The sequence below is a fragment of the Myripristis murdjan genome, chromosome 22, assembly GCF_902150065.1.
Source record: "Myripristis murdjan chromosome 22, fMyrMur1.1, whole genome shotgun sequence".
NCBI classification, from domain to species: Eukaryota; Metazoa; Chordata; class Actinopteri; order Holocentriformes; family Holocentridae; genus Myripristis; species Myripristis murdjan.
The window spans coordinates 3,217,361-3,232,628 of record NC_044001.1 but is presented as its reverse complement, the minus strand read 5'-3'; the positions used below and the strand labels follow the sequence as shown (position 1 = coordinate 3,232,628).

The 15,268-nt window shown below is 40.8% G+C and overlaps 1 protein-coding gene and 1 pseudogene across 1 annotated transcript; both read left to right on the top strand.

Moving 5' to 3' along the window:
- The window catches only part of LOC115353980 (tripartite motif-containing protein 35-like), a 993,629-nt pseudogene that overhangs the window by 29,223 nt on the left and 949,138 nt on the right, over positions 1-15,268 (top strand).
- On the top strand, positions 8,595-10,033 carry LOC115353978 (zinc-binding protein A33-like). Its single transcript, XM_030044121.1, has one exon. It carries the CDS (start codon positions 8,595-8,597, stop codon positions 9,987-9,989), a length of 1,395 nt encoding a protein of 464 aa, XP_029899981.1. The 3' UTR covers positions 9,990-10,033.

Sequence of the window (15,268 nt, the reverse complement as noted above, 5' to 3'; positions counted from 1 at the left end):
AATATTTACAAAACACTGGCCAGAAGCACCATTAAGTCTGCCCAGCACCACAGCCCTTCACTGACTAACTAGGCATCTTCTTCTTCTTCTACAGCGGTTGGCATCCAGCTTATCGGTGCATTACCGCCACCTACTATTACGGAGTGTGGATCAGACAATAGACTTACAGACTAACACTCAACATACACATATTATACACTTGTGCCAAAAAAAAAACAAAAAAAAATGTATACATATATATATATATATATATATACACACACACACACACACACACACACATTTCCCTTATTCTACTATTAATGCCCTACCCATGTAACAAACTGCCACCTAGACTCTACCCCTCCTTATCCATCAGATTCTACAATAAAACACCTGTATCCCTTAAGAAAGCCATCAGTATCCTAACCAGCTCTCTCCTATCCATACTCAACAATACTTTTAATGTAAGATCCTGTATCCCTAAGTCCCTCATCATATTCCTCATCACCTCTCTCTGCATCTCATATTCCTGACACCTCAAGACTACATGCTCCACTGATTCCACCTCAAACACTTTTTTGAATTTGATAAAAATGCCTCCCTTTCTCCTCACCATCCCACCTTTCTTGCCACATCTGATTTGTCCTCTCCCATATTGCACATTTAACCTCTGCTTTGCTAATACTCTGTTGCATTTCTACACTTCCTTTCCTCAACGCGTGCATTAGAAAGTGGTTCACTAAGAAGAAAAGCTCACCTGATAAGGATGGTCACTCAGCAGGGGCAGTCAGAATACAAGAAGCAGCCGCCACTGGCAGGTTTGAAGATTGTGGTGCTGAAACAGGAGGTGGCGGTGACATTGCCAAGCTAGCGACCAAAGCAGGGATGCAAGCAGCCACTTCTCCCCTCCACCACCAAGACCACCGGGTCCTGGCTCACCTTTTCCACCACCAGCAGAAACAGAGGGCAGGTGTGTATCTGTTAGCGGCAGCCTTTCTCCCAACCCCCTCTTGGAGAATCCAGCAGTGTAACTCCAGGCGACCTCGGGGTTGATGAACCCAAACAGCTCCTCCTGGATGGTTTTCCAGTTCAGCTCCTCTCAGGGAAGAAACACACTTTTAGCAGCACATGGTACCAAAACAAAGTTCTTCAGTTCTCTGTGAAAGTTTCCCTTGTGGCCAGTTTAGAGCTCATGCATCATTGGATTTAATGTTTACAGTAACAGGCCTCAGAGACTGTTGTGCTGTGATTGTGTGCAAATAAATATTAAAGTGAGCGGCGCTAATTAATGACATATTTCAGCTTGAGTTTCACTGTCTGATAAACTGTCCACACAGATTGGAAAGTGCAGTAAGTAGGTCACAGTCATTAGTTGGATGGTTTTTGTGTGACTTGTCTTCCTGAAGTGTGTTAAGGCTTATAGGTGGTTTAAGAAGATGGGATCTTTTCAGTGAATGTTTGCAAATCTCGAGCAGGCCTGAGAGTCAATGTGAGAGAGCAGAAGAAACGCTGCCATAGTCTGGATTGATGTGTAGCGCTGTCCACGGCGCTGATGCATCTGTCACCATGTCGCTGGTTGGTGAATTTGTTTTGCACTAAGAAATAAATTAGGCTTCAGACTGTTTGTGTGTGAACTGGAAGGTTTAATGGCTCGAGACTACACCACTTTAGCAGGCCAGCCTACACTTTGCCATTCTTGTAATAGGCTGCATTGTCAGGGCGGGTTAATTCATATCAGCTGAACCGAAATGTCATCATTACAATATGGAGCAAGGACCACACCAACAACAAGATACGATTGAATGATTCATTGCGAAGTGAATTGTGAACTTGATTGAAGGTCTTGTAGTTCGGCTGCATGTGGGGAAGCTTCTTAGGGAATCTGCTGTAGCTCCCGGGCACAACAAACCCCCTCAGGACCCTACGAGGACAGGAGAGGAGAAGGAGGAGAAAACAGGGTGGGAGGGAGGGACGCAGAATACGACAAAGACAGGAGGAGAGGGTTAGCAGGATGTAAGCAATGCCAGAAGAGGCGTGGTTGTGGTGTGGTCCTGCTCCTGAAACTACGCTAGATAGTTTGAATAAAAAAAAAGGGAAATTCATTGTAGTCTTTTAACATATAAACCCACATGACAAGGCTGAGCATAAAGTTGAACCCAAATGCATGACTCCAGACAGGAGTTTCCATAAATAGTCTTTTAATAATGAAAAGTAACAACTCAAAATCACTCTTACAGAGGAAAACACGAGAAAACCAAAAAACATTCTTGAGGAAATGTAATTCACAACGATAGTAAAAGTAGCAACAGAAAATCACTCATGAAGAGGAAATACTAATACACAAATCACTCTTATGAGGAAGACTATGAAACAAAAGCCAAGGCAAAACAAAGTAGCAACTGAAAGAGACTTGGCAAAATGCAAAAATAAAAGGTAATGATCAAAGACAACCTGATGTGACTTGCTGTGGTTCGCTGGTGAGACGACACAAGATGAACTGGCAAAGGACAGAGGGAAAAGAGGACTATAAATACACACACAAGGTAATGGGCAACAGCTGGAATCAATCAGGGCGGGACAGACAATCAGATCAGGGGAAACAGACGAGGGGAAGGGCAAGTGACCGGAAACGAGAGGCGAGTTAAATTTCAAAATAAAACAGGAAGTCACGAGACAACACACAACAAAACTCGACATAATTTTCTAGACATAACACCACACACCTTATTCCACATAAAGCATAGCAGTAAACTTTAAAATATGAATCTGTTATTGCATTAAAAAGTCTGGAAAAATAACTGTGATTGTCAAAACCAAATTCATGTGTTTTGTTTCTATGTGTGTGTGTGTGTGTGTGTTATATGTTTCTTAGACAAAAGGAATACCACAACTACCACAGGTGAATTTTTTTTTTTTTAAACAACAGCATTACCTTGTATTGGATTCAAACTCTTCAGAACCAAATCACACACAAGCTCACAAATTCAGAAACAGCAATGTGGAACGAGACTTTGCTCTGATCTGTTGAGTAAACTGCTGACACAAGCTCCAAGGACGCCGCTGGCTGCCGGAATAAGGAGCGAGTTTTGAAAATTGTTTGGGACGGATTAGAAGGACACGGACTGTTTTGCTGACAACGATATCCTGGATTTTGGACGGGGCGGTTGACATAAACTGGTTTGTGATGAATCAGGGGGTAGGAGTGGATGATGATGATGATGAAATGGAGTTTGATAAATGATAAACAGTTTCTAGTGGAGGAAGGCGAGGAAGAGACAGGCATGAGGGAATGAATCAAAATAGTAAAAGAAGCTGGGACGGAAATAGTTCAGAGGAAGACAGGAGAGGTGCTCAGAAAAAAGTTGTGAGGGAGGAATTCAAAATAATCCTTAAATTCAGAGAGGAAGATAAAATATTAATCTAAGTCCGGTGGTGCTGTCTAGGGAATTGAGAAAGAAATTAGGAGAGGTGGAGATGGCTAAGACTCTCAGGGATGGAAACTTGCTGATTATATGTGTATCGGAGGATCAGAAGAAAAGGGCCTTGGCAATGGAAAGTGTTTGCAAGAAAGTGATTAGTGAAAGAGGGATTCTGGGAGAGAATAAAGTGGTAAGAGGAGTAATAACAGGGATTCCGGTGGATGAAGATTTGGAAAGGATCAAAAGGAGTATTGTGGGGGGCGAAGTGAGTAGAGCAAAGAGACTGCAAAAAACACTTGATGGGGAAAGGGTGGACAGTGTGTCTGCTCTTCTGGAGTTTCAGGGCTCAGTGCTTCCAGGAAAAGTCAAAATAGGGTGTATGAGCTTTCCAGTTAGGCCATATATCCCGCCACCACTTCGATGTTACAAATGCCAGAGATATGAACATATTGCAATGGTGTATAGAGGGAAGCAGAGGTGCCCCAAATGTGGAGGTGAGCATAGAATGGAGGAGTGCAAAGAGGATGCACAAAATAAATGCTGCAATTGTGGTGGACAACACAGGGCTACGTTTGGTGGCTGTGGAGTGAGGAAAAGGGCTGTTGAAGTTGAGCAAGTGAAAGTAGCTAACAACATAATCTATGCAGAAGCAGTGAAGAGGGTGCAAGGACAAAAGGGAAGGGGTGACACAATGAACCCGGTCCCTAGAGTAGAGGAAGGCCGAACAGAGAAAAGCAGTACAGAACTGCCAGTCGACAAATTGATTCTGTTCATGGCTTATGTTATTAATTGTACTGATCAAGTTAAACACAAAACAGAGAGGGTTAAAATAATTGTGAGAGGTGCGGAAAAGTTTTTGGGTATGAAAGGGATGTCTTGGGAACAAATTAACAAAAGACTTGAAACAGAAGGAAAACCAGGAGGTTCAAGTGACAAAGCAGACTGATTATTATATAATGGAACGCAATAAGTCTCATAGCAAATGGTCAAGAATTTAAAGGATTCATTAAAGATTTGGAAAAGAAACCAGAAATAATATGTGCTCAAGAAACCTGGCTTAAACCATCATTAGAATTTGTAATTAAAGGATATGATAATATTTGCAGAGATAGAAGAGAGGGCGGTGGAGGAGGGTGTGCAATATTTGTGAAACAAGGGATACAATACCGAGTTTTGGGGAAAGGAACACGATTAGAATACCTAATAGCTGAAATTTGGACAAAGGAAGAAAATATTAAAATAGTTAACTTTTACAACCCATGTAATAGGTTATCAATGGAGTTACTGGATGAACTAACTGTGCATTTAGAAGGGAAAGTGACATCTTGTGGAGATTTTAATGCTCACAGTATAATATGGGGTAGCTGTAATGATGATAATGGTATGGTGATAAAGGAGTTAATGGAGGGTAAAAATCTAGTATGTTTAAATGACGGGAGTGGGACAAGAGCTAATATGAGAACAGGTTCGGAATCGGCTATAGATCTCACACTTGTGTCAGATTCATTGGCAGGTGTTTGTTCATGGAATGTGATAAAAGAAACGATGACTGGCAGTGATCACTATCCTTTAGCACTGTATTAGGTGTGGGATTAGAAGAATATGATAGTGAAGGAGTGGAGACATGGGCTTTTAGGAGGGCTGATTGGGAGAAATTTGAATATATTTGTACTAAAGAAATGGAAACGATTGATCTTAATGAAGATGTTGATAAATTGAATCTTTCTGTCTGTGAAGCTATTTTAGAGGTGGCAAGGAGAACCATTCAGAAGAAGGGAGGTAAGCTCATAAAAAAGATTGTTCCGTGGTGGACAAATGAGTGTGATAAAGCAATTAAATATCGAAATAAAGCTTTTAAAATGTTGAAAAGAAATCACAGTTTTCAGAATCTTATTGAATACAAAAGAATGATGGCAAATGTAAGGCGAGTCATAAAGAATGCAAAGAAGAAATATTGGAGGGCATTTTGTGACACAGTAGCGAGAGAGACAGAAATTGGGAAAATTTGGGGAATGATAAAAAGAATGAATGGGATTAAAACAGAATATGGGTATCCAGTGTTAAAGGAGGGTGAAACAATAGCAGAGAAAGATGAAGAAAAAGCAGAGATGCTGGTAAAGGTGTTTGCTAAAATTCTTAGTTCAGAAAATATCAGTGAGGAAGGGAGAAGAGGGAGGGAAACTAATAGCAAAGAATGAAGAGTTGATACAGTTTGAGGAAGACCCCAATGACTTATTAAACAAGACATTTACAAAGACAGAACTAAACCGCGCTCTCAACAAAACCAAGATGTCAGCACCAGGGAAAGACCAGATTTGTTATATAATGTTGGAACATCTCAGCGAACTGCCCAAGGAAATTTTATTGGAATTATATAATAAAGTGTGGGAGGGTGGGAAATTGCCAAAAATTTGGAAAGAGGCGGTGGTAGTTCCAATACGCAAACCAGGGAAAGATTGCACAAATCCAGGGAATTATCAACCAATTGCTTTAACGTCTAACATCTGTAAAGTAATGGAGAAAATGATAAATGACAGGTTAACATATTATGTAGAAAGTAAAGGATATATATCTAAATATCGGAGTGGTTTTAGAAAAGGAAAAAACACTATGGATCCAGCTGTATGTTTAGAACATGAGGTGAGAAAGGCACAGATAAATCGAGAAAGTGTCGTGGCTGTGTTTTTCGATGTAGAGAAGGCGTATGATATGATGTGGGGAGAGGGGTTATTAATAAAACTATGGAAATTAGGGTATCAAAGGCCGTTTATATAGATAGATTAAGGATTTCTTATTTGAAAGATGTATACAAGTAAGAATAGGGAAAAATATATGTATATTGAAAATGGAACACCTCAAGGGAGTATAGTAAGTCCGTTATTGTTCGCTATAATGATAAATGATGTGTTTGTGAGTTTAGAAAATGAAATGGGGGTGTCTCTTTTTGCAGATGTGGGGCAATTTGGAAGAGGGGAAGAAATCTGGAATTCATTGTTAAAAACATGCAAAATGCAATCACAAAAATAGAGGAGTGGGGTTAGAAATGGGGTTTTAAATTTTCAGTGGATAAGACGTGATGTTTTTACAAGGAAAAGAATTCATAAAGCAATAAAACTAAAACTGTACAATCAAGAACTGGAGAGAGTGAAGCAATCTAAGTTTTTAGGTATACGGTTTGCTGAGAGAATCACATGGGCAGTACATATTCAAAAGGTGGCGGATAAATGTAAAAAAGTGTTAAATGTGATGAGGTGCTTGATGGGAACTGAATGGGGGGCAGATAGAAGTGCACTAAAGGCCATTTATTGTAGGTTGATTAGATCTGTTTTAGATTATGGATGTGTTGTGTATGGATCAGCAGCAAGTACAACACTGAAAAAGCTGGACAGTATTCAGTATCAAGCATTGAGATGATGTACAGGTGCAATTAAAACAACTCCAACAGCAGCATTACAGGTAAAAATGGGAGAATTACCGTTAGATATGAGGAGGTTGCAGTTATCATTGGTGTATTGGGTCAACTTAAAGGGTCATAGTAAAGAGCATCCGACAATACTCACTTTAGAGCCATGTTGGGAAAAGGAAAAAAGGGACAGTAAAAGCTTTGGATGGATAATGATTCAGAAAACAAAAGAAATTGAAATAGCACATTTAAACATTAGTCAGACAGTACCATTGCCAGTTATACCACCTTGGATATTGCCAAATGCCACAGTGGATTTCACACTATTAACACAGAGCAAGGACAGAGAGGGTGTTCATAATTCACAGACCGTTCAGGTATACATAGAAGGCTATAGCAGTTACATTAAGGTATATACAGATGCATCAAAGAATTAAGTCAAGTCAGGAGGAGCATTTATTGTTCGAGAGTTTCACATCACAGTAGGGAAAAGGATCAGTGGGGAAGTGTCCGTGTATAGAGGGGAAATGTTAGCAATATTATTAGCAATGCAGTGGGTGGAAGAAACAAGGCCATTGAGAGCAGTGATTTGTTCAGACTCAAGTTCAGCATTAACTAGTTTACAAAACAGTCACTCACACAGCAGGCCAGATATTTTGATCGAGATGCAGCAAACACTATACAGAATACAAATGATGGGGATTACAGTGGTGTTTTTATGGGTACCGGCGCACATTGGGGTGAAAGGGAATGAGGAGGCAGATAAGGCTGTGAAAGAGGCAACAAAAAGTAGAAATATTGAATTGGAAATTAATACTAGTAAATCAGAAATCAAGAATATAATTAAACAAAGATTGAGGAGTAGATGGCAAAAGCAATGGGAGGAAGACAGGACAGGGTGGTGGTTTTACACAATACAAAGGGAAGTGGGAGGAATGAGAGCTAGAAGACGGAACAGAAGAGAGGAAACAATAACATCAAGACTTAGGTTTGGACATACTGCACTTAATAATACGTTAGCCACAATAGGAAAACACAATACAGGGGAATGTGGGAAATGTGGGCAACAAGAAACTATAGAACATGTAATGACACATTGTCAGGGGTATGAAGTAAACAGGCAAAAATGGATTAAACAGCTTAAAGACAATAAAATACCATTTGACATCAGGACAATATTACAACAACAGTCAGGGAATAAGAGTTATGAGTTTATGTTTGAGTTTTTGAGAAGAAGTGATTTAATTGGGAGGATATAACTTCTATTTATTAATTGATTTAATTTTATGGGGAGGTAGTCATACTGATCCACACTCCAAACCAGTAGGTGGTGGTAATGCTGCTATTCAATGTTTGCCAACCGCCGATAAAACTCAAGAAGAAGAAGAAGAAGAAGAAGGAGAAGAAGAAGAAGAAGAAGATGATGATGATGACACAAGCTCCACCCCTCAGCTGACTCACCCGAGACAAACCAGGAAACAGGATCTCATTCTTCCACTGCTCAGTCACAAGAGACACACACACACACGGAGAGACGGACAATAAGATTCATCTTTGGACTTAACCCACGACTTCCACTGAGGGAGCAACTACAGGAGGAATACTGGGAATACTGGAACTCCAGCCTGCTGCTGACTCCTCACTGAATCAAAGTTTTAGAAAAGCCACGACTCAAAGAGACTTGAAAGTGAAAGTAACTTTCCAGAACAGGGAGTGTTACCACGACCGACTGACTCACTTCCTGTTTGAACTGTCTGCCTGGTGAGTTTTTCTCTTCACTCAGAGACAAAATGGCTTCCACATCAGAGGAGGATCTCTGCTGTCCTGTCTGCCATGACATCTTTAAAGATCCCGTGCTCCTGTCATGTAGCCACAGCTTCTGTAAAGCCTGTCTGCAGAGCTGGTGGACAGAGAAACCAATAAAAGACTGTCCAGTTTGTAAAAGAAGATCTTCAAGGAGTGATCCACCTCATAACTTGGTGCTGAAGAACCTGTGTGAGGCCTTCTTACTGCAGAGAGATCAGAGAGCTTCAGCAGGGTCAGAGCTCCTCTGCAGTCTGCACTCTGAGAAACTCAGGCTCTTCTGTCTGGACCATCAGCAGCCAGTGTGTCTCGTCTGTCGAGATTCAAAGAAACACACCAACCACAAGTTCAGACCCATCGATGAAGCTGCTCAGGATCACAGAGAAGAACTTCAGAAATCACTGAAGCCCTTACAGGAGAAACTGGAGCTCTTAAATAAAGTCAAAGGAAACTGTGATCAAACAGCAGAGCACATTAAGGTCCAGGCCCGACGTACAGAGAGGCTGATTAAGGAGGAGTTTAAGAAGCTTCACCAGTTTCTCCAAGAGGAAGAGGAGGCCAGGATCGCCGCTCTGAGGGAGGAAGAGGAGCAGAAGAGTCGGACGATGAAGGAGAAGACGGAGGGTCTGAGCAGAGAGATAGCAGCCCTTTCAGCCACAATCAGAGCCATAGAGAAGGAGCTGAGAGCTGAAAGCGTCTCATTCCTGCAAGACAACTACAAGGCTACAGTGGAAAGAGTCCAGCGCCCCCTGCTGGAGGATCCACAGCTGCTCTCAGGAGCTCTGATAGACGAGGCCAAATACCTGGGCAACCTGAGCTTCACCGTCTGGGCAACGATGAAGGAGGTGGTCTCCTACACTCCTGTGGTTCTGGACCCCAAAACTGCTGATCCAGACCTCTTCGTGTCTGAAGATCTGACCAGGGTGAAGCAAGGAAAGAGACAGAAACTTCCTGACAATCCAGAGAGATTTGACTACTACCCCGCTGTCCTGGGATCTGAGGGCTTCAGCTCAGGGACTCACAGCTGGGATGTTGAGGTTGGAAACAGTGCAGCCTGGAGTCTGGGTGCGATAGAAGAGTCTGTCCAGAGGAAGGGAATCATACAATCTGGATTACGGGGATTATGGTTCTCTGAAGGTAAATACTTAGCATGCTCCCCATCAGGTCCAGTCACTGTCCCAGTTCAGAAGAAGCTCCAGAGGGTCAGAGTTCATCTGGACTGGAACAGAGGACAGCTGACATTCTCTGATCCTGATACTAACAGACACATACACACCTTCACACACACTTTCACTGACAGGCTGTTCCCATACATTGGCACCGCAGGAATACTGAAGATTTTACCAGTGAAGGTCTCTGTAACAGTACAACAGCACCATTAGAAAGAGATGACATATACAACAACAACATTATAACTAGGGATGAGCGAGTACACCACTATCTGTATCTGTATCTGTTTAAACATCTACATTATCTGTATCCGTATCCGTACTCGGAGTGGGCGGGGCCGAAACGGAAGTGGGCGGGGCCTAAGTCGGAAGTTGGCGGAGTTTGACCGAAAATGGGTGGGGCTTAATCAGTAGGTTATTTTAAGCCTGAAATTGATTAGGGTTGATCAGAAGTTGCTATATTGTTTATTTGAAAACTATTTACAGAACAGCCTCAGAAGCTTCAGATCAATGTTTTTGATCACAATAGTAAACAAACTATTTACAGAACAATTTTTTTAGAAACACAGAACATGAATATTCTTAAGTGCATCAATGAATACAACAAATGCAGTAGGCAATTATGAAGTACTAGAGAGAGAGTGTATATATATATATATACACAGTGAGAAAATGTCAGACTCTCAGTGCATGCAGCCAAAATAAAATCAAAATAATAATATACTTTGTGTGTTCAGCTAATGTATGTGTGTAAGTGTTGTGTGTGTGTTAAGACTGTGACTCTGCACCGCGTCCGGTACGAGCAAAGTTTTCCAGCTTACTTTATATCAGAAACCAGCCGGTAAGAGCGAGCAGATGGTTAAAAAAAAAACGACCGCTGTGTCGGCAGTGAGAGACGCGACGCCAGTCGCATTCAGCACCAACCCCTAACCCTAACTCTGCTCAAAAGCAGCGCGTCTGTTACCAGTCAAGTTTAGCAGAAACTCTACTGACTATCAGTGATTACAGACCGAGGGAAGAGCGAGCTGGAAAAACCTGACCGCTACTGAAGAGAGACGCGACGTGAGCTGTCAGACCTGAGTGAGTGACAGCTGACGTTGTCCCTGTGTGTGTGTGTGTGTGTGTGTGTGTGTGTGTGTGTGTGTGTGTGTGTGTGTGTGTGTGTGTGTGTGTGAGCGGGGCACCGCTGTACTGTGTGTGTGTGTGTAGGGGAGGGGCGCTGTGTGTGACTGTCCTATCACACATTGTGGACACAGTCAGCTACCCAATGAAGATTTTCATTCATCACGAGCACGGATATTGACTCATATTACTCGGATCATACTCGTACTTGTAAAGTGCTATATCCGTACCGGATACTCGTTTCAGCCGAGTATCCGGCTCATCCCTAATTATAACATCAAAAATGTCGAAAGAATGAAAGAAAGAAAAAAGAAAGAAATGTCAAAGCTGCAAAAATAAGATTAAAGGCAAAAACACATCAGAAAGAAAAAAAATCCATAATCAATATATCACCATCAAAAGTGGGGAAATGCATAAATATTACTTTATACTAACATCATTCCAATGAATAAAATGATTTTGCTTTAATCTCAGTGTGTGTTCACCTGGTTCAATACAGGTTGAATTATATCAAGAGATTTTTTTGTACATTTAAACAGAAAAATGTGACATGGGTCCATCATCACTTATCTGATTTTTAAATATATTATTTGAATTATTAGAAATACAGTTTACTTTTCCCACTAATTCTTTACTTATTTTCCGCTTTTACTGTATTTTTCCAAGTAATTTTATTTGATTTCTTTCTAATAAATGGGGAAAAGGTGATGTGTAAATTCACACAAATTGAATCAAAATTTTTAACAATATGTTTTGAAAAATGACAACAAAGCTGTATTTATAATGATCGAAGTTATATATTCAAATGGTCAGATCAGAGATGCTGGATCAGTTTTCTTGTGTATAAATGCTTATACTGCGTCTCCTCGTTTTACTGAGGGCCCCCTGGAAGACCCTGGAGGACCCCTGGGGGTCCTCCAGGTTGGACCTGGGGTTGGACTCCAGGTAAAAGTGGAGTCTGTCTTCTTTGATGATGTGAAGAGTTGACTTGATTCTGTTGTTTTTATTCTGGGTTCTTAGAGTTTCTCTCCACTGGAACTGCTCTTCTGTTTGGAGTTCCATCATTTCAGCCCCAGCAGATCTTAACTGACTCTCATATTTACAGCAGCATCAGCAGACTCAGCTGAACTCTTCATGTCCAAAACACTACATATCCATCTGAGAGGAGAAACCACAACCTCACAGTTTGTCCTTCAATATCTTCAACATACACACGATCCTGGACTTCAGTGATCTGTTGTCCATTTAAAAAAAAAAGTACCATCATTTTAATTCTGTGCTGTCAATCATTTTATCAGGTTGGGTGTCATTTAATTCAAAAGGTGGACATAACAGTTGGTTTCAAATTGTGTGTAATGTTGCTGATGTAGGCTTTGAAGCTTTCTTTACTGTTGCTCTCATTGTTATGTGGCTTTGTGAAAGATCATCTGAAATTCTGAAAATCAAACTGATTCTGTATGTTAGCACTGTCATGTTTGACCTGATTTTGTCTATTTTCAGTCACTTCTTTGGTAAATTTGCATGTAAAATCAATAAAGAATGAAGTTCATAAGGAAATATGTTTGTATGTGTGTTTGTACTCCCCCTGTAGTTCAGCATCTGAACAGCAGGGGGAGCTGAGTGCATTAAAAACTAAAACAACTTCACTCAACCCTGCACAGCAAGCCTGCTCCGGTAGATTAAAACTGGATTAACTTCTTCATGGCTTAATTACTAATGCCAGTGCTCCCACTACAGGTGAGGACGACTATAATTGTGCTAATTAGACGAATAAAACCTCCACTGATGAGACAAAACAAAACATCAATATGTTTTTGCCTCTAAAAGACTCCCATCTACTTAAATTTACCCATGATGAAATACCTGAGGTGTGTGTGTGTGTGTGTGTGTGTAAAGCTCTACAGTGAAATATGTAATGAACTTTTGAATACAGTCAGTCGTCATGATGATGATACAAACAAGGAAAATAAGACCCAGACTGAAAATAACTGCAATTCCACTGAAAGCACTTCAAATTAAAAGCGTGGTTTCCTCGACTTGCTGCAGCTGCAGCTCTCAGCCGTGTGAGAGACCAACCAGACTGAGCCTCCAGAGCCGTGAGGAGACACGCTCAGCTCCACAATGTGCAGCTAACGGCGGGGACTGGCTCACAAGTGTGATGTGGAGCCATGTGACGTTTGTGTGATGTATGCAAAAGACCTGCATCGTTCTCTGGACTAGAAAACAACAACAACAACAACAACAACATAGTGGCACTGCGGTCTCATTACATTTACTGACATTACACTGTGAGACTGAACGTCCTCAGTATGTCCTTATTTTGACTTTTCTTCACCCCTGAACACACACCACACTCTGAACCCGCTGACTCCATTCAAATTTAAGTCCAAAATCAACCTCAGAGTTTCTTCATCCATGCTCAGATCCCCTTCAAGTTTTTCAGCTGCTGACCTCATAAAACCCCTGAACTTCAGAACTCACATTTCTAGAACAAATTCAGGTATTAATTATATTGATCAGGACATGCACACACCTCCTGAAGTTTTCAGGGTCTATTTAAAAACAAGGTAACATGTTAACATTTACAAATCTCTTTTCTTGTGAATTGGATAGTTTTGGGAAGTGATGTCTCAGAAGCAGCCAAATAAATAAATAAATAAATAAATAAATAAATAAATATTAAATTCATAATGATGTTACCAGAGAAAAAACAAGCTGGAATCAGGAAATGTTTAATGTTTTTACTTGGTGAATAAACTAAAGTGATTCCTAAATTATGAAAGTTATAATAATTATCTAGTCTAATGATTAACTGATTAACCCTTTGAAACCTGGACAGAGTCACTTGATTTCTTTCCTAAAGATGGGAAACAAAAGGCAATTAGAGAACTGGGAAGGGGGGAGGAGGGGTCACTGGATAATTCCCCTGTAAAAGATGAGTGGACGATGAGTGTGTTGTATACGTGAGTGTGTGTGAAACAGAGAATGATTGTGTGAAAGAAAAGACTTGGTGTGTGTGTGTGTGTGTGTGTGTGTGTGTTTTCAACAGTTTTTAAAGTTCAGCTTGAATTAGGTTTCTGATTTTCTGCATTGGCTGTGGTTTCTCCTCCATCAGTGTTTTGCTCTGTGTGGTTTTACAATCTGACCAGGAAAAACAGGGTCTTTTCCTTCCTGTCCGTGTGTCCAAGTCTTCCTCAATAGTTGATCACTCCTTAGTTTGCCGATCAAAAACACAGACGTCCTCAACGGCTTCGATGTTTGGTGGGAAAAACGTCAAACTGTTAGTACACATGTGTTCTGTCTGTAAATAATAAACTGTAGAGATTAGGAATGTTTTGGTGTTTTAATCTGATTTTTTGGGGGGGAGTGGTTTGACTGTTTGAGTTTCTTTTGGTCTTGAATGTGGCAGCAGCGCTCCCTGCTGGCAGTGATATGTAAAGCTCTGTAGTGAAGAAAGTGATGAACATTTGATCAGAATCAATCAGTGAGAAGGCAAAAAAGTTTAAAAAAAAAAAAAAAAAAAAAAGGCCCAAGTTGAAGATAACAGGGAACAAACTTGCTCTGAATCACTAAAATGTTTTGTCATGCCATACACTTTTTTAATAGTTTAGGTCACAAAAAAGACAAAGATTGTATTTTATATTATTTTTATATCAGCACCTTTGAATTTTTGCTGAGTGGAAAATGGATTTTCTTACATGGTGACATCATCATGTACCAGGAAATGTGATTTAAAAACAAATTACAACTTAAATTGAACGGCCTCGCTCTCTTTCTCGCTTTTGTCTGAGGGCATCCTTCTCTGGTAGGAAAAAATGAAAAACTTACATCTAAAATGGACAATTTTCATCCTTCAGTTTCTTATAAAGTGAGAGTCTGCACACCATCAAAACTTGTAGCCTATACATTCGACACACCCAACATGCCACAGTGGAACACTTACAAAAAAGCCATATCCTGTCCTGTCTCCAGGGGCCTCATGTACAAAGACTTGTGTGGATTTCCTACTGAAAAATGGCGTACGCTCAAATCCAGAAAACGTCGTACGCCCCAAAAATTCAGATGTAGCAATCTGTGCGCACACATGAATCCAAGCACATTTCCTTTGAACATCCGAATCAACATGGAATTGAGCGTACATGTTGGAGTACCTAACCCCTCCCTGTCCACGCCCCCATTCATGATATGATATGCAAATCGTATTTAAATAAGGCCAGCACCTGAGCTTGCCCTCTCTGCATGATCAGAAAACTACAACCTCAACATGAATAAGACGGAAAAAGGAGAAATTTTACGGAATGTGAATTAGAGACGCTCCTCACTGAAGTGGAGGTGCGCAAAAATGTATTGTTTGGCACGCTGTCCAACAC